This window comes from Coregonus clupeaformis, chromosome 18 (assembly GCF_020615455.1).
Source record: "Coregonus clupeaformis isolate EN_2021a chromosome 18, ASM2061545v1, whole genome shotgun sequence".
Classification (NCBI taxonomy): Eukaryota; Metazoa; Chordata; class Actinopteri; order Salmoniformes; family Salmonidae; genus Coregonus; species Coregonus clupeaformis.
In genome coordinates this window covers 29,390,737-29,411,404 of record NC_059209.1, presented here as the reverse complement: position 1 = coordinate 29,411,404, position 20,668 = coordinate 29,390,737, and the positions used below count along the sequence as shown (strand labels likewise).

At 42.5% G+C, this 20,668-nt stretch overlaps 1 protein-coding gene across 1 annotated transcript in view; it reads left to right on the top strand.

The window, feature by feature from the left end:
• Positions 1 to 20,668, top strand: part of LOC121530675 (lysyl oxidase homolog 2B) — a 49,708-nt gene that overhangs the window by 14,635 nt on the left and 14,405 nt on the right. Inside the window, exons 4-6 of the mRNA XM_041835816.2 lie at positions 11,413 to 11,624; positions 15,512 to 15,728; positions 18,898 to 19,081. Of these exons, the coding sequence (XP_041691750.1) occupies positions 11,413 to 11,624; positions 15,512 to 15,728; positions 18,898 to 19,081 (613 nt within the window). The remainder of the gene's footprint in view (positions 1 to 11,412; positions 11,625 to 15,511; positions 15,729 to 18,897; positions 19,082 to 20,668) is intronic.

The window sequence follows — 20,668 nt, the reverse complement described above, 5'->3', positions numbered from 1 at the left end:
CCCGGTTAGAAAGGGGGCTAACAGACCAACCCACTGTTGCTTGGGCCAGGCTTCCCTAGTGGCCGTGGCCTCAAATGCATGCAGGTATGCCTCAATGTCATCGGTAGCTCCCATCTTAGATATAAAGTCACTTGCCTTTATTGGGCGGGTATTTTGGACCACCCTCTGTCTCTGCAACTGCAATTCCTCTGCCTTCAGAAGGTTGGCTTTCTTTTGCTCCTCCAAGAGAGCCACGTTTGCTTGCATCTGGGCTTGCTGGCCAGCAACAAGGGCTTTCAATATGTCCTCCATTTCAGTCGGCGGGGAGCCTACGGCCAACTTGGAAAACTGGGTGATCAAACCTTCGGTATCCTCCTCTGACATGCACTATTAACGCTTGAGCGTGCCTGTATTCTCCACCATCTGTGACGTCACGAGAGGCTACACAGCTTTCAGCGGGATTGCTCAAGTAGTGCAAGGAGACAAGGTTCAAACAAAACAAGGATTTTATTATAGGTCTTGGGAAACTAACGAAAGTATAACACAATTCTGTTCTCTGGTGGCTCTTTAAGGGTTAACAGTTCAGGGATGTCTCTTCCACATCCAAAATCATAACTCTCCCTCGCTCAAATAACTTTTCCCCAGTCTTACTGTATTCCACGTTGCAGCTAGTGGCCAACCCAGCAAAACGTCCTTCCAAATGTCCCACACGTATTTCCACAGGTGCATATATCCAAAGGTGAGTATTTCCCAAAGGTAAGTATCTCCAAATCCTTATATTCCTCATGGAAGTGGACGTGCAGCACTCTTGTCCTCCAGAGAGCCCAGCTTTTAGACCGTGTCTCTTCCCTTCAACAAACCTTCAGCTCATCAGCTCCTGATTGGTTTCAGCTGCGTGGGAAGATTGGCCATAGAGGGTTGGAGTTCCCGACCATACCAGCAGATGGAGCCATAGCTGTCTGGGTTTGCAGCCATCTCAGGGGGATGTAACGTCCCTCCAGGACACAGCCTCTCGTGACATCACAATATATATATATATATATATATATATTATCTCTAGTGTACACAAAGACACTGTTTCTCCCAAAGCAATAGTTTATGGCCCTTCCATCTTCCTCCCCTCAGTTTTTCCCCTCAGGCTTAAAGATGGAATCCTCAGTAGAGGGAAACAGCGCCACTGGCCGCCCCACCACCGTTGTTATTGTTTATTTTGCCAAGCTTCACGCAATATGGTAAAAAAAATCGCAGTACATACAGTGGGGAAAAAAAGTATTTAGTCAGCCACCAATTGTGCAAGTTCTCCCACTTAAAAATATGAGAGAGGCCTGTAATTTTCATCATAGGTACACGTCAACTATGACAGACAAAATGAAAAAAAAAAATCCAGAAAATCACATTGTAGGATTTTTAATGAATATATTTGCAAATTATGGTGGAAAATAAGTATTTGGTCAATAACAAAAGTTTCTCAATACTTTGTTATATACCCTTTGTTGGCAATGACACAGGTCAAACGTTTTCTGTAAGTCTTCACAAGGTTTTCACACACTTTTGCTGGTATTTTGGCCCATTCCTCCATACAGATCTCCTCTAGAGCAGTCATGTTTTGGGGCTGTCGCTGGGCAACACAGACTTTCAACTCCCTCCAAAGATTTTCTATGGGGTTGAGATCTGGAGACTGGCTAGGCCACTCCAGGACCTTGAAATGCTTCTTACGAAGCCACTACTTCGTTGCCCGGGCGGTGTGATTGGGATCATTGTCATGCTGAAAGACCCAGCCACGTTTCATCTTCAATGCCCTTGCTGATGGAAGGAGGTTTTCACTCAAAATCTCACGATACATGGCCCCATTCATTCTTTCCTTTACACGGATCAGTCATCCTGGTCCCTTTGCAGAAAAACAGCCCCAAAGCATGATGTTTCCACCCCCATGCTTCACAGTAGGTATGGTGTTCTTTGGATGCAACTCAGCATTCTTTGTCCTCCAAACACGATAAGTTGAGTTTTTACCAAAAAGTTCTATTTTGGTTTCATCTGACCATATGACCTTCTCCCAATCCTCTTCTGGATCATCCAAATGCACTCTAGCAAACTTCAGACGGGCCTGGACATGTACTGGCACTGCAGGATTTGAGTCCCTGGCGGCGTAGTGTGTTACTGATGGTAGGCTTTGTTACTTTGGTCCCAGCTCTCTGCAGGTCATTCACTAGGTCCCCCCGTGTGGTTCTGGGATTTTTGCTCACCGTTCTTGTGATCATTTTGACCCCACGGGGTGAGATCTTGCGTGGAGCCCCAGATCGAGGGAGATTATCAGTGGTCTTGTATGTCTTCCATTTCCTAATAATTGCTCCCACAGTTGATTTCTTCAAACCAAGCTGCTCACCTATTGCAGATTCAGTCTTCCCAGCCTGGTGCAGGTCTACAATTTTGTTTCTGGTGTCCTTTGATAGCTCTTTGGTCTTGGCCATAGTGGAGTTTGGAGTGTGACTGTTTGAGGTTGTGGACAGGTGTCTTTTATACTGATAACAAGTTCAAACAGGTGCCATTAATACAGGTAACGAGTGGAGGACAGAGGAGCCTCTTAAATAAGAAGTTACAGGTCTGTGAGAGCCAGAAATCTTGCTTGTTTGTAGGTGACCAAATACTTATTTTCCACCATAATTTGCAAATAAATTCATTAAAAATCCTACAATGTGTTTTTCTGGATTTTTTTCTTCTCAATTTGTCTGTCATAGTTGACGTGTACCTATGATGAAAATTACAGGCCTCTCTCATCTTTTTAAGTGGGAGAACTTGCACAATTGGTGGCTGACTAAATACTTTTTTTCCCCACTGTACTGCGCTTTGCTATCACACGTGCAATGATGTCAGAGGGGAAAAAACGGTGTTCGTTGTTTGCAGTAACTTCTTTGTTGTATTATCGCAAACGGACGTGGCTGTTTCGCCATGAAGCATTCCAGCTTTAAGATCAAACCATCCACGTTCTCCTCTATTAACCTCTAGCCTTGTCATCATAGTAGGGTTCTATAAAATGCCATGTAAAGCCTAATGGGAATGGCACAATGAACTTGACTAATGTGGGGTTGAAAAAGTTTTTTGATTTAATTTTAACAATTTAATTAACTTCTCACATAACTCATAGATTGTTCTCTGGCCATGTCACAACTGCAGATGAAAGTCCACACCCTGCAGTGCACTACATTCCTACATTACAACTCAACTGAATAGGATGTTTAGTTTACCCTCTTGAAATACACATTCTAATATTAAGCCCTCAGTCTCTAACAATGCGTTGCTAGGGAAACCAAGCCTCGGGCAGAAGGGTTTTTTATAGTCACTGTGTGAGTTTGTGCCAGTTTGGCACAAACCATGAACTTCTGTGTCTCTAATTTATACATGCCACAGAATGATAGCTAGGGAGATTTTCTGCCAAGTTAAACTAGTTTTAACTTAAATACAACTAAAAAGAATAATAGCCTTCTTTCTTTTAATAGACAAATAAGTTGAACTGTAGTTTTTCAGGATTTGTAATGGTGTTGTGGAACATCTGTATCCACTTTGTCAAAAGGCTATTTTAATGGCTTCTAAGGAGCAGAAACGAGTGGAACAGAGACAAGAGTTACATGACATCATTCACTGCCACACTATAAACACTGTTTCAGGAAAGAGATAATCATCCATTTGTGTTGTGGCTCAAAGAATAATCAGCACCCAAACAGTGCTGGTCTGGAGAGCACAGCGCATGTGATATCGAAACACAAGCCCAGGGAGGGAGTGATCACTCTGTGGCAAACAATGATATCAACAAACATCTTAGCAAACTTTATCCCAGGAAGTAAGTTTAGCAAAATACTGTTGTGATGTTCTAGAAATGATTTCCCACTAGGCACAGACGCCAGTTCAATGTCTATTTTTATTTTATTTACATTTGGTTGAGTGAGTTGTCAACTAACGTGAATTCAATATGAAGTCAACCAAAAATTTGACCATGACAATGGATTTAGTTAAAAAGTTGGGTGAAAAAATGACTTTTTGCAAATCCAATCAGTTTTCCACGTTGATTGAAGGTCATCACATTGCATTTTTTTTTTTTTTTATGAGGTGAAAACAACGTTGATGATACATCCAGTTTTTGCCCATTGGGTTGTTCTCTCCCTTGGAATTTCTATGTAACTCAGTTTGACTACTAGGATCTATGGTGATTTCTGTTAGAAGTGAATGTAGTTCATGGTTTCTATTGGAACCATATGCTGTAGGCTCCGTGGGCTTTGTTATTGCTGGCATTAGCACTGTGTTCTAGCAGAGGCTTGAGGTCACATTCTGGCCTGAGATGATGAGAAGTATGTTCATTAAAGTCGACACACAGTCACACCATTGTCAAATGCTCCAAACTGGCATCCACGTCATAAAGAGTATTGCACCTGGGTAATGTCAGTGTAAGTGACACTTGAAAGATGACTTTATCTTTAGTCATGTTTCATTGGAATGTCTTCTTGGTTTCAGTTGGTTTTGATTTACATATTTTTGTTAATTTCTCAAGGGTAACATCATTTGTGCATGTAACATTTTAGAACTAATGCCCAGAACTCACTTTCTAGTGTATGATTCTGGGAATGGACTATTATAGGCTACATAATAAACCTCACACATACGGGAATCGTGAATGTTAGGGATATTTTTTGTGGGGATATTTTTGCTTCCAGCTGGAGCTTGGCTGATTCTTCTGTCCTGTGGTCTATGCATAAGATAGCTCATTGTTTGACACCAGAAAATAAGTTGACAGGCTCAACTTCAAATACAAGCCTGGAGGGTAAGAATGACACACTGACTCCGGTCTCATTCCAAGGGACCTCTTTTAACTTGTTTAGCTGAATGACAATCTCTTCACCTACCAATAGTAGGCCTACAAATGCACTGCATTGACTTCATGGAGCAGTCAGGAGTAAATGAACCACATTTCTGTGAGTATGCTGAAAGGTTATCTTTTATGGACAAACTTTTAGATATTCTTTTCTCATTTACATTCAAATTAAATGTCAGTATGTAGATATATAGCCATCATGGATGACCTAATTGTTTCTGGATGACAGCAACAATGACGTAATGCTGTTCCACTGCCTCAGTGTTTTCCATAAGAAAGTATCGGTTTACCACTTGTACCTATTTCTCCTTCTGGAGAAGTAGTCTCAGAGTGATTCAGGGCTTAGTTGAGACAGACAGAGGGCCCTCTAGCTTCCTCTCCTCTGCTTCTCTCTCTACCTCCTCAAAGATGCATCCCACTAATAGCTTTTCCATCTGCTACACCTTCCTCCCCCTGCTGCCAATTTCTGCAAACCCCTTCCCCAGAGTGCATAGAAACAAGCCACATATGTTAGAAGTATCTCACCGGCTGCTGCTGTGTTTCTGCTTTTCTACCACACCACTGCTGCAATCCAAAGGCATTTATTTTGTAGACATTTGAACCAGGCACCGATGCACATGCAGTCCTGAACTCTAAACAGGAAATCAATCATTAGAAAGGCTTGGATGCCCAGTGGCAAGGAGGGAATGGGGAGGTTGGTTTGCCATGTGAGTTTCTGTTGGTGAAACAAGTTCACTCCTCTGTTTCACATGAAAACAAATTAAGGAGGAGGAGTTTTCAGAATAATATTTTAGTAACTGACTGGCTTCTTTCTGTATAAGGCAGTTAGGTTTAACTACAGCTGAGATACTATTTTGTCTGTACAAGTAAATCATGTATGTATGAGTTATTTGGCAGTGATAGTGTTTTTATTTATTCTATCATGCCTGTCACAGCAATTGTATCTTCTGTGTGTTCATCTCTGTAAAATATGTTTTGGAGTCAGATCACTTTAATGTATTATACCTGTTCACTCTCAGTTTAGAGTTTTTGACAGAGGCGCAACTTTGGTTTTAGAATGGTGAGGGATATAACCTTGCGAGGGGTCTGGGGGTCCTCCCTCCTATTTTTTGGGGGCATCTAAAGCTTATTTCCTGAATTTCTACACAATGTAATATGACCTCTTTGGAGTATTTTGGTGTCACCTTTATTGTAAATAAGAATAGAATATGTTTCAAACACTTCTACATGAATGTGGATGCTACCATGATAATGGATAATCCTGAATGAATCGTGAATAATGATGAGTGAGAAAGTTATAGACGCACAAATATCATTACCCCCCCCCAAAATGCTAACCTCCCCTGTTATTGTAATGGTGAGAGGTTAGCATTTCTTGGGGGTATGATATTTGTGCGTTTAACTTTCTCACTCATCATTATTCATGATTCATTCAGGATTATCCGTAATCATGGTAGCATGCAGATTTACAGTACCAGTTCAAAGTTTGGACACACCTACTCATTCCAGGATTTTCTTTATTTTTACTATTTTCTACATTGTAGAATAATAGTGAAGACATCAAAACTATGAAATAACACATATGGAATCATGAAGTAACCAAAAAAGTTACCTCAAATATATTTTATATTTGAGATTCTTCAAAGTAGCCACCCTTTGCCTTGATGACAGCTTTGCACACTCCTGGCATTCTCTCAACCAGCTTCATGAGGTAGTCACCTGGCATGCATTTCAATTAACAGGTGTGCCTTGTTAAAAGTTAATTCGTGGAATTTCTTTCCTTCTTAATGCGTTTGAGCCAATCAGTTGGGTTGTGGCAAGGTAGGCGGGGTATACAGAAAATAGCCCTATTTGGTAAAAAACCTAGTCCATGTTATGGCAAGAACAGCTCAAATAAGCAAAGGGAAATGACAGTCCATCATTAATTTAAGACATGAAGGTCAGTCAATACGGAACATTTCAAGAACTTTGAAAGTTTCTTCAAGTGCAGTCGCAAAAACCATCAAGTGCTATGATGAAACTGGCTCGCCACAGGAAAGGAAGACCCAGAGTTATCTCTGCTGCAGAGAATACTTTCATTAGAGTTAACTGTACCTCAGATTGCAGCCCAAGTATATGCTTCACAGAGTTCAAGTAACAGACACATCTCAACATCAACTGTTCAGAGGAGACTGTGTGAATCAGGCCTTCATGGTAGAATTGCTGCAAAAGGTTCTAATTTCAAAACTGTTCACCAAATATGGATGAACATACCCTGAAATTAAAGCTGACAGTCTGCACTTTAACTTCATAGTCATTCTTTGATTTCAAATCCACACTTTTGAAGTATAGAGCCAAAAGAAGAAGAAATGCTTCACTGACCCAATAATTACAGAGGGCACTGTAATTCATATCAGTATCCTAATAGTACTCTAGAGCTCTTTTTACTTGCACACAATATAGCTGGATCGCCCCGTCCTGCAGCGCCCTAACCCAACACACCCCACTCAGCTTTAGGATCTTAGTGAAACATTCATTATTGGTTTCAGGTGTGTTAGGCCAAGGCCAGAGTGACAACCAACAGTACGGCAGACCCCCAGGGCCAGGACTGAGCAGCCCAGCAGCTAGGGATTGCCTAAATAGGTATCTCCCCTGACGTGGGCATGTTTTCAATACAGACTCCTTTTGTCGTACAGTGTTCCATATACAGCATTACATTTACCTTTTAGTCATTTAGCAGACGCTCTTATCCAGAGCGACTTACAGGAGCAATTAGGGTTAAGTGCCTTGCTTGAGTGCACGTCGACAGATTTTTCACCTAGTCGGCTCGGGGATTAGAACCAGCGACCTTTCGGTTACTGGCACAACGCTCTTACCCACTAAGCTACCTGCCGCCCCAGACCTTATGAAAGTTGCACAGTATACCTTTAATCTTGTAATAAATCAAATATAGTGATACATAACTTGACATTTCTGACATCCATTGTGACACTGTGGGAGGACAGCCAACCTTCCAATTAATGGCAATGCATTTCTTAGCCGCTATAAATGCTAGGTTCCTTCAGATAACAGTCTCCAGTATCAACATTTCCAAGCAAACAAAAACAGGGAGAAGGGAGATTCTGTAGACATGCTGAGATAAAAGAACATACTCTTTGCCAGAATTCCACCAGCCTTCACAAGAGCATAACATAAGCAAATGTATCCCCTTTTGTGTTTTACACCTCCAGCAGAGGAATTACATTTCAGAGTGCATGATATTCAGTTTCACTGGCATATAATACGTTCTATGGATGGTCTTAAACTGCAGTAATTTATGTCTGAGATTATATTTACATTTTACATTTACATCATTTAGCAGACGCTCTTATCCAGAGCGACTTACAAATTGGTGCATTCAACTTATGATAGCCAGTGGGACAACCACCTTTTTATTTTATTTTTATTTTTTTAATGGGGGGGATGAACATTACTGGGCATTCAAACATATATGTATCCATTCATCATAATCAATAGTGTCTCCCAGGTCTTCTTCACATTTTTGCTTTACATGTTTTGTCTCATCAGGAAAAGCCTCTATCAACCCTTGATACAGTTTGGAAATCAACTTTAGAGGTTTGTCAGACAGCCTTAAAATAGTTTCAATCTTTGAAGCTTCTGGCTTGTCCAATGTTTGCTGCACAAAAATAATAAAGTGTTGCATCTGCAAAAGTTCACCCCAGCTCCATCATAGACTGGTCTTCCCTGGTCGCCTGACCCTGCTGAGACCCCAGTCACCATCTTATCCTGCTCAGATGAGGCATGACAAATAATTACCTTGGTGTACATTTATACATTATATTATCCAAGAATAGAATCAATGGTTCAATAATTGAAATAACCATTATTCCCAGATCCCAGACCTCAGACTGTAGCCCACCCATCAACTCAAGATGGAACTTTGTATCCATTCACTGGATGTTATAACATACTGCAAAATTCACCTGGGCTCCGTAGACTGGTCTTCCCTGGCTGTCTGACCCTGCTGGGACACCTGTCACCATCTGATGCTGCTAAGGCATGATGAGCATAGTGTTGTGTAGCAACTGTGCACCATGACAGTGAAGCCTGTAGAGCTGTTTATACCGGTGTGAAAAGTAGGGAATTAGCTAGGGAAACGGACAGATCAATAACGTTACATTGCTATACTGACAAAAAAAACAACTCACATTGCGCTGTCCAAAAACGTCAGAATATCGGTCTTCAATCGTTTGGCCGATGGTTTCATCGTTTGATTCAGGTCTAAACTAGTGTAATTGATGCAAAGAAAATAGCTAAAGTTAGTGAGCTAGCTGGCTAGCTCGCTAACATTAGCCAACCTTTGGCTAGCTCTAATGGTACATCAACTGGTGAAAACTATCCAAGTTAATTTACTTCTGTTGAAACGGGACAAAACAAAGGTGATTGATAAAAAATGATTTGTTAGATACTGCTACCTGACAGATAGCTAGAGGCTAGAGCTGAAATGGCTATGGTAGCTACTAGCTAGCTAGCTAGTTCATTCACTTCAGACAGAACTTCAGTCGAGAGGGGATGAAGCATGTAGCTAATGCATTAGCTAACGTTTCATGTCAGTTACACTACAAACTCAGCATTTTGAATATATATATATTTTCCTGTTAAGTCAAACAGCAGTTACCTTGCCAGCTAAATCAATCAAATAAAGAGTAGCTAGTTTCTGCTCTCTTGCTTTTACAACTCAGAGAAAAAGCACAACACACACAGACAACAGCTGCCTCTGCTCGCACGCTTTGTGGTGTCCGCGTGGTCCTAAATCCAGGTGGTTGAGACCACCAAACAGCCTACCCAACCGCTCTGAGGCGTCCACGTGATCCTAAAGCACACCGATGCCGCTTTTTGTATCGCAGTGCAATTATAAAACTGGGGTGGGGGGACAATGTCCCCCCCGTCCCCAGTGAAAGTTGCGCCCCTGGTTTTGGAGGAGGTGATAAGTGAAATACTTATGTGTTGTTTCCAAAGACCCTGCTTGCAGCCAGGTCTACGTTTTGGGTATCTTGCTCTGAATGGTATTTTTCTACCATTAAGAATAAGATGAACACATTGTTGCTGAAACACCCTGTTATGATGTAATAAACACATAGCCGTAGCACACCCAGTTTAATTTGGTCTTTATTGGGCAGACATTTTATCAAAGTACACTACAGTATTCTACTAGATAATCTAAATACAGACAAGGTCACTATCACAACAGTTCTCTAAATGATCATGCCCCAGGGTTGGAACCCCCCAGATAGCTCAACATGCTGGATCTCTTCCCTCCACTCGCTGGTTAATGCGGTCATCTGCGGGGAATTTTTTTTAAAGGAAGTGCAGACTAAACATTTACAGTTTCTCTGCGGTTTGGTGTCATCCTGTGGGCTGATGTATGATGCCATTTCAGGAAAACCTTCCTTTTAATTATTGAAAGTCTGGAGGTATGTGTCCCAAATGGCACCCTATTCCCTATATAGTGCACCATTTTTTGTTCAGAGCCCTATGGGCTATAGGGTCCAATTTCAGACAAAGCCACTGACTTTAGGTCTGACAGGACAGGACAGGGGCTGGGTTTGATATGTGTCTCAGCCAGCCCATCAGCCAGCCCATCAGCCAGCCCATCAGCCAGCCCATCAGCCAGCCCATCTGCTGAGACAAGCAAATATCCATGCGCCAGTTGTCATCTTGTCTCCTCTCTTCGCCCATGGCCTGCACTGTCACATAGCACAGGCAGGAATGTGGGCTGGGTCTTTAGGAGAGAGGCTGTTTGTTCAAATCCCAACAGGCTTCACAGAGAAAGGTCTCCACATTACTTTTTTGACAAAGACAGACATGTAGATAGACGGATAGACTCATTGCCTGATCAGGTAATGCTTACAGGAGATGAGATAACAGCTCAGGCAAGTCAGCATGTCAATTCTACCACAGATGGTTCAGCAAGTTCAACAATATTCAAATCTACTTTCTTGTGATATTACAGTAAATGAAGTATCGTTGGTGGAGAGCCGCCATTGGATTTACAACCAATCAAAATGCTTTGTGGATATTTTTCTCAACCAGGATCAAAAAGTAAATCTTGCATAATGCTCCCAACGTGTTTAATAGGCCAACCTTTGATCCTAAACTGGTTCTTCGTCACCTACCAGCATCTGTCCAGTGACACCCTTTAAAACATGACTAGAAGGTGTTGTATGAGCTGCCATGGTCATTCCTTTGATATTCTTGTTCAAAAGCCAAGCAGTTGCAGCACAGCTGGGCCTGGCCTGTGATTCATTAGGTGATGGGATTGTTAAAAAAAATTGGGTAAGATGGAGAGGCTTTACAAGGGAATGCAGTCAGAGTGTCTTGCTGGGGTTGGTGACGGAGGGTCAGTGCCTTACCTTCAGTATACAACTATGTAACAAGGGCAAACTGTCAAAATGCAGACACATTTGGAGTGGTTCTTTCCAGAGATAATAAGGAAGAGAACAGTGAGGAAGAGAGGACCATAGAGGACCACAGAGGAAGAGACCACTCGGCCTATGCATGTGAAATGAATCATACCACATTTTTGTTCACAGAGTTTGAACATTCAAGTGGAGGATGTGCGTATCAGGGCCATTCTGTCATCGTACCGCAAGCGCATCCCTGTGACAGAGGGCTACGTGGAGGTGAAGGACGGGGGGAAGTGGAAGCAGATCTGTGACGCGGAGTGGACGAAGCACAACAGCAGAGTCATCTGTGGCATGTTCGGTTTCCCCGGAGAGAGGAAGTACAATGCCAGAGTCTACAAGTGAGTGAGGGATGGGACTTTGTTTAACTGAATCCTCTTGGTCCCCATTGGGACTTAAGGCCACAATGAGCTTCCCCCATTCCTTGATGAAAGGGATGAGAGTGTAGAAAGGAATACTATATTTGTGTCTATGGATGGGGAGTGGCAGCGGCAGCAGGTTCCATTATACTGGAGTGTTATGGAGCAGGACTACTGTAAATATAAGTAAGTAAGCCATGTCCAAGCCAGAATGGCACATAGGGCAGGAGTCTATCTCCTGTTTCTGTAGCGTGAGGCAGCTGGATGTACAGTACCAGTCAAAAGTTTGGACACACCTACTCATTCAAGGATTTTTCTTTATTTTTATTATTTTTTACATTGTAGAATAATAGTGAAGACATCAAAACTATGAAATAGTTATGTAGTAACCAAAAAAAATTGTTAAACAAATCAAAATATATTTTATATTTGAGATTCTTCAAATACGCACCCTTTGCCTTGATGACAGCTTTGTCAGTCCATATTATGGCAAGAACAGCTCAAATAAGCAAAGAGAAACGACAGTCCATCATTACTTTAAGACATGAAGGTCAGTCAATACGGAACATTTCAAGAACTTTGAAAGTTTCTTCAAGTGCAGTCGCAAAAACCATCAAGCGCTATGATGAAACTGGCTCTAATGAGGACAGCCACAGGAATGGAAGACCCAGAGTTACCTCTGCTGCAGAGGATAAGTTCATTAGAGTTACCAGCCTCAGAAATTGCAGCCCAAATAAATGCTTCACAGAGTTTAAGTCACAGACACATCTCAGCATCAACTGTTCAGAGGGGACTGTGTGAATCAGGCCTTCATGGTCGAATTGCTGCAAAGAAACCACTACTAAAGGACACCAATAAGAAGAAGAGACCTGCTTGGGCCAAGAAACACGAGCAATGGACATTAGACCGGTGGTAATTTGTCCTTTGGTCTGGAGTCCAAATTTGAGATTTTTGGTTCAAACCGCTGTCTTTATCAGACGCGGTGTGGGTGAACGGATGATCTCCGCATGTGTATTTCCCACCGTAAAGCATGGAGGAGGAGGTATTATGGTGTGGGGGTGCTTTCCTGCTGACACTGTCTGTGATTTATTTAGAATTCAAGGCACACTTAACCAGTAAGGCTACCACAGCATTCTGCAGCGATACTGGTTTGGGCTTAGTGGGACTATCATTTGTTTTTCAACAGGACAATGACCCAACACACCTCCAGGCTGTGTAAGGGCTATTTGACCAAGAAGGAGAGTGATGGAGTGCTGCATCAGATGACCTGGCCTCCACAATCCCCCGACCTCAACCCAATTGAGATGGTTTGGGATGAGTCGGACGGCAGAGTGCAGGAAAAGCAACCAACAAGTGCTCAGCATATGTAGGAACTCCTTCAAGACTGTTGGAAAAGCATTCCAGGTGAAGCTGGTTGAGAGAATGCCAAGAGTGTGCAAAGCTGTCATCAAGGCAAAGGGTGGCTATTTGAAGAATCTCAAATATAAAATATATTTTGATTTGTTTAACACTTGTTTGGTTACTACATGATTCCATATGTGTTATTTCATAGTTTTGATGTCTTCACTATTATTCTACAATGTAAAAAAGAAAAAAAGAAAAAAGAAAAACCCTTGAATGAGTAGGTGTGTCCAAACTTTTGACTGGTCGTGTACAAGTACACCCCCTGGACAGGACACTACTGTACATCAGAGGAGGCTGGTGGGAGGAGCTATAGGAGGATGGGCTCATTGTAATGGCTGGAATGGAACAAATGAAATGGTATTAAACACATCAAACATATGGAAACCACATTTTTGTCTTTCGTTTCATCCATTCCAGCCAATACAATACAATGAGCCCGTCCTCCTATAGCTCCTCCCACCAGCCTCCTCTGCTGTACATATTCTTATTATGTCAACTTGTTTGGTTTGGTCAGGCAGAGCCCTTTATTCACCTACAGATGTATTAAGCTTGGGGAGGCGATGTATCATGTACAGTTACTCTCCCAGTTACTCTCCCAGGCCCAGGGCAACAAGCCGTTGACAGACCCATACCTCATCTCAATCAAGATTAATTATTGGTACACATTACACAGAAACCTTGACTCTTAAACTCTGGAGAAGGATGTCAACACAGAGTTCTCCCATAGTGGAAATGATGAACCTATGTGGTTACTTTTAAACCCCACTATGCTACTGAAAGTTCAGGCCGTTATTCAACAGACTGACAACTCACCAGAACTTTGAGCTTCTTACCCTCTCGCTGTGGATAAATATTTTAGATCTTTGCTGCTTTACTTATATATTGGATACAGAACATATTTGCCCTAATACAGAGCAATAATGCTGAATTATACAGAACCTTCCTGTATTCTGCTTCACATCACACATTCTCTAAGAACTTAAGTAACCCCTCCCCCTTCGTATGTATACATCCAGGATCAGTGCATTCCTTAAAGTAGTCGTAATGTGGTACTGACTGGGCTGGGGAAGGATCTAACTATTATTTACACGTGGAAACCTGCAGAGTAATAGCCAGCAGTTAATTAATCACTTCAAACCTTAGCCCTCGTCTTTAGCTCTGAAGCCAACCTTGAATTTACTGTCTAATTCGGGGTAGAGAGGGAGAGAAGTTTCCTCTGCTTAGGTAACCACAGTACAGCAGCTCCCTACTTTCCATTTACGTGTCTGCCGGCCTGCTCCCGGTTTAAACTTATGAAACGTGCAGACTGTGTTTTTATAGTCTGGCATTTGGTCCAGGCGGCGGCAGACAGCCAAGGTCTACAGTTCTTTCATAATCCAAACTTTGTCTCTGTTCAAATGCCTCTGTATGCCCTCTTAGCATTTTCCAAATTATTTGGAGAGCATAGGATTTAGAAGACGTCTCACAAATGCACATCATCCGTGCTTTTCAATTGTTTATGTGTGTGCTGTGATATGTATAATTTCAAAAGCAAATCTTTCAAAGTAAATGGTAGCACGCACAAACTTTCAAGCTGATGAAAAGTAACAATAGATCACTGTTCCAATTGCCTAATGTGACTTATGTAATATGTTTTGAGTTTACAGCTGCTACTGCCAGTCCATGTTCAGTTTTTACTTGGTTGAACCTTCACAGCTGCTGCTTGAACACATTTGAACGGATCGAGATGTTTTTTTCCCCAAGTTTTATTCATCCATCCTACACTCACAACTGCTGTATGTCCCCCCGCAGACTCAGAGGCTTAGAACACTGGCTTATTTGTTACTTTATTTCGTATTCTTTTATATTGTATTTTGCTGGTATTTGTTTTTGGTATTCTTTTGTAAAACTGCATTGTTGGTTAAGGGCTTGTAAGTAAGCATTTCACTGTAAGGTCTACACCTGTTGTATTCGGCGCATGTGACAAATACAATTTGATTTGATTTGATTTGATTTCAGACAGTGAGCAGCAACGTTCTTTTATCCAGGTTCCAAATGGAAAACAAATGCTGTGTGTGTGTCTCCTCCTCTCCTCTTTAATCTGCTTTCATGTACACCTCTAAGACATGTGATAAAGAGACAGGACAAGGACAGGCTGTGCTGCCCTAAACGTTCATTAAACACGTTGGTTGGCTCACTATTAAAAAGTAAAGGATTAACATCCCTGCAAGCCTGGAAGACCTCAAATAACCTCAGCTGTTGTTCACATCACAGACTAAACAGGCACACCTGTAGCCTAATACTGAACCCTTTGTTTGGACTAGCGCTGTTATTTAGCAACTAGCTGACTACATACGGTTGATGCTGTAGTGTAGTATGTAGGTGTTAGGGAAAACGGGATAGCAGCCTTGTGTAAATATTGAATGAAATGTCTGTCTAAAATGTGTTATTATTTGACTACTGTATGTGTTTTCCTATGTTCTCAGGATGTTTGCTCGCAGGAGAAAGCCTTCTTATTGGGACTACTCTGTCAACTGCACTGGAAATGAGGCCCACCTGTCGAGCTGCAAGCTCGGCCATGCCGTGGCAGCGAAGGCCAACAGCACCTGTGGAGGGGGCACGCCTGTGGTGGTCAGCTGTGTGCCAGGAAGAGCCTTCTCCCCAACCCCCATGACTGGCTTCAGGAAGGCTTTCAGACAGGAGGTAGGCACCACGGACTTACTAAACCTATGCATTCTGTCCATAGAAATAGAATCACTAGAGCAGATATAGCCAGACCTATTGAATTTAATGGGGAAGCCTGTTCTAGTGATTATATTTCTAGGATTCTGTCACCTTCTTTGGAATTAGACTGATTTACAGTGCCTTTGGAAAGTACTCAGACCCCTTGACTTTTTCCACATTTTGTTACATTAGCCCATTTTATTCTAAAATGGATTAAATAAATAAAAATCCTCAGCAATCTACACCCCATAATGACAAAGTGAAAACGTTTTTTTATTTTTTTATGCAAATTTATTACAACAAAAAAACAGAAACCTTTGCTATGAGACTCGAAATTGAGCTCAGGTGCATCCTGTTTCCATTGATCATCCTTGAGATGTTTCTACAACTTGATTGAGGTCCACCTGTGGTAAATTCAATGATTGGACATGATTTGGAAAGGCACACAGCTGTCTATATAAGGTCCCACAGTTGACAGTGCATGTCAGAGGAAATAGCAAGCCATGAGGTCAAAGGATTGTCCGTAGAGCTCCGAGACAGGATTGTGTTGAGGCACAGATCTGGGGAAGGGAACAAAAACATTTCAGCAGCATTGAAGGTCCCCAAGAACACAGTGGCCTCCATTATTCTTAAATGGAAGAAGTTTGGAACCACCAAGACTCTTCCTAGAGCTGGCTGCCCGGCCAAACTGAGCAATCGGGGGAGAAGGGCTTTGGTCAGGGAGGTGACCAAACCTGATGGTCTCTCTGACAGAGCGCTAGAATTCCTCTGTGGAGATGGGAGAACCTTCCAGAAGGACAAACATCTCTGCAGCACTCCACCAATCAGGCTTTTATGGTAGAGTGGCCAAAAGGAAGCCACTCCTCAGTAAAAGGCACATGACAGCCCGCTTGGAGTTTGCCAAAAGGCACCTAAAGACTCTCAGACCATGATAAACAATATTCTCTGGTCTGATGAAACCAAGATTAAACTCTTTGGCCTGAATGCCAAGCGTCACATCTGGAGGAAACCTGGCACCATCCCTACGGTGAAGCATGGTGGTGGCAGCATCATGCTGTGGGGGTATTTTTCAGCGGCAGGGACTGGGAGACTAGTCAGGATCGAGGCAAAGATGAATGGAGTAAAGTACAGAGCGATCCTTGATGAAAACCTGCTCGAGAGTGCTCAGGACCTCAGACTGGGGCAAAGGTTCACCTTCCAACAGGACAACGACCCTAAGCACACAGCCAAGACAACGCAGGAGTGGCTTCAGGACAAGTCTCTGAATGTCCTTGAGTGGCCCAGCCAGAGCCCGGACTTGAACCCGATCGAACATCTCTGGAGAGACCTGAAAATAGCTGTGCAGCAACGCTCCCCATCCAACCTGACAGATCTTGAGAGGATATGCAGAGAAGAATGGGAGAAACTCCCCAAATACATGTGTTCCAAGCTTGTAGCGTCATACACAAGAAGACTCAAGGCTGTAATTGCTGACAAAGGTGCTTCAACAAAGTACTGAGTAAATGTGATATTTCATTTTTTTATGAAACACCAAACAATTCTAAAAACCTGTTTTTTCTTTGTCATTATGGGGTATTGTGTGTAGATTGATGAGGGGGGAAAAAACAATTTAAAACATTTTAGAATAAGGCTGTAATGTAACAAAATGTGGAAAGGCACTGTATGCTGTGCCACTGCTGGGTTATGGCAAATAAAACATAGGTACGGAAAATAGCTGTGGAATTTAACTACATATTGTCGAACTGAGTGGGTTATTTTTATCTCTGATCTGATGAATCCTATGGGAGATTGATAGACAATGGGGTTTTCTGAGATGCATTACTGTTACTCTGACACTCAATGCTTTGTTAAGCCCATCTGCAGATGTTTTGAATGTTTACTGTCAAGTGATTCATCATGGACTCAGGATCTGTGGGAAGGAGATATTTCATGCTCGTCCATGAAAACATCTTGTGGGAATCCACGCTAACAGACATTTTCTCTGGCTGTGATCTAACCCTCTCTCCCTCCTTTATTTCACCCTCTCTCTCCTCTATTTCACCCTCTCTCTCTCCCCTATTTCTCTCTCTCTCCCCTCTATTTCACCCTCTCGCTCTCTCTCTCCCTCCTCTATTTCACCCCCTCTCTCTCCCCTATTTCTCTCTCTCTCTCCCCTCTATTTCACCCTCTCGCTCTCTCTCTCTCCCTCCTTTATTTCACCATCTCTCTCTCCTCTATTTCACCCCCGCTCTCTCCTCTTTCTCTCTCCTCTATTTTTCTATAGTGTAGGCCTGCCTGCCTCTGACAAGTTCCACATCTGTGTCTCTCTCCCTCCTCTATTTCACCCCCTCTCTCTCCCCTATTTCTCTCTCTCTCTCCCCTCTATTTCACCCTCTCGCTCTCTCTCTCTCTCTCCCTCCTTTATTTCACCATCTCTCTCTCCTCTATTTCACCATCTCTCTCTCCTCTATTTCACCCCCGCTCTCTCCTCTTTCTCTCTCCTCTATTTTTCTATAGTGTAGGCCTGCCTGCCTCTGACAAGTTCCACATCTGTGTTTTGAGCCCTGGTCAAAAGTAGTGCACTATAATGGGAATAGGTTGCCATTTGGGATGCAAACCATTGTCCATTACACATCTTCAGCTCTCTCTCCCTCAGGGCTGTCCTGATCCACATTAAGTACATTTCACAACAACTTTACAAGCACACAGTCCTGAACAGAAAAAAAAGTATTCTTTATATACTGTAAAGTATTATAATACTGAACTAGTTTTTAGGCAGAAGCCTTGCGGCAGAAGAAGACTTTGCTGTGATGCCAGAGTTGTTTTGGCACTTCTAATATATACAGTAACAGGGCTAGCATTTGAGAATGCCATTCCTGTCCTTGCTTGGGTTCAAATTGTGTCATTCCCCTTTTCTAAAACCTCTTTCCCTCTTCAACTACCACAGTTTCACCTAAGAAATATTTAGCCGTCAAACAAATACTTACTTACCCAAATACTTACTGCTTTTGGATATGTACACATTTTATGATATTTTTATTTTTTAGATACCTATTTAGAAGATTCTTTCACTGGGAATAAACATAGGTTATAGTTTCCTTTTTTGGAATGGGAAAGGTGTTCGAATAACTCCGACTTACTGAATCTGATCTCTCTTTTGTTCCTGCAGCAACCGTTGGTGCGTCTGCGAGGTGGGGCCATCGTAGGGGAAGGTCGTGTGGAGGTGCTGAAGAACGGCGAGTGGGGAACAATCTGTGATGATAACTGGAGCCTGCTGTCAGCCACGGTGGTGTGTCGAGAGCTGGGCTTCGGGAGTGCCAAGGAGGCCCTGTCTGGTGGTCGGCTTGGACAGGGTAGGGATTAGAACAACAACAGTGCCATTCACAACACTACATGGGCAGGCCAACATATTGGTCAGTCTCGCAGTTGACTTGGCTGAAGATGAAGTTGACTATTTGAATATTTAATCTATGTAGAAGGCCTTGGATAGATTAACAAGACACATATTTCTTATTACAGAAGTAATCAAAATCGGACTGACTGAGGTCAAGCAGTTTTTTCTGGTCTCTTCTTTTAGAGCAGTTGTATGAGAAATATTGGGTTTGTTTCACCGTTATCAATCAACAGTCAATCAAGAAACATGGGCCTAACTGCACAAAGCCTGAGTACCAATATGAGATAACCACTTGAATTCCTGTAATACAAAGAAAAATTTACATGAACAGCTCGATTGTGTAGTGTAGAGCTACATCTGCTCACCAAATGTTACAAAGGGAACATGTCCAAAATATCTCATAGTCTGTAATACTATCCCTTCTTTGCGGATCCTTTAAGCCCCACACTAATTCACCTTGACTTGAACAATAGGAACTCCCCTGGAGGACCAGACCTGGCTGGGTTATTGAAATGTAATATATTCATAAAGCTTCACAGAGTAGGAGTGCTGATCTAGGATCAGTTTGGCCTTTTAGATCATAATGACTAAGATAACATGGAAAAGGGGGACCTGTTCCTAGATCAGCATTCCTACTCTGACGCTTTCTGAATAAAGGCCCAGAGTCACAGTGAGACGAACGATGCAAGCCCATACTTGCTATATTCCAGTACTGTAACTGAAAGGCTGTAGTGGAGAGAAATACTATACTTAAAGAGTACATAATGTATCAACTCCCTTATCAGTTTGGAAGGCTTCGCCTTCCCCTCGAGGGACATGGGCCCTGCCCAAAAGAGGACCTGCACCTTATTGACCAGTTTCCCTAATTATGGGGTTCATTCCTATAAGTCCTGGTTTATGGGTGTGACTGTAAAATGTCCTCTAACTCAGTGTTACCTGCGGGGATATTGGTTACCATGGTGTTTCTTCTTTTACTGCAGAGCCAAATGGAGGGTTTAACCCCCCCCCGCGCCACGCCACGCCACCCCCCATCCCTCTCCGTATATGTATAATTGACTCACATCTAGTCAAAACTAGGAATTGCACACTGCTGTTTTCCGAATAGGTACAGCTATTAATCGTTTCATCTGCAAGCTAGTCCACCCAGGCGTGAGACTGAAAAGGAGTAGTAAATTCCAGAATAATGGCACATTATGGAACATGGAAACAGCAGACAGTGGCTGTCTCAAATGGCACCCTATTACGTACATAGTGCACTACTTTTGACCAGAGCCTGTGTGTCTGGTCAAAAGTAGTGCTCTATATAGGGTGTCTTTTGGGACGCAATGAGTGGGAATTCTGGACTGGTTGTTCCTTTTGGAAAAATCCTCATTTTCCCACATGATTTACTGTCAAGGAGAAAATAACACTGTCCCTGTAACTAAGGCTTACAGGAAAATAAGGCACAAAAGGACACAGATCAGATAGAACTTCTATCATGGAACACAGAAACATAATGTAACGAGGTTGTGAACTGACACACCGAATCTCTGACTTAGGTTCGCTT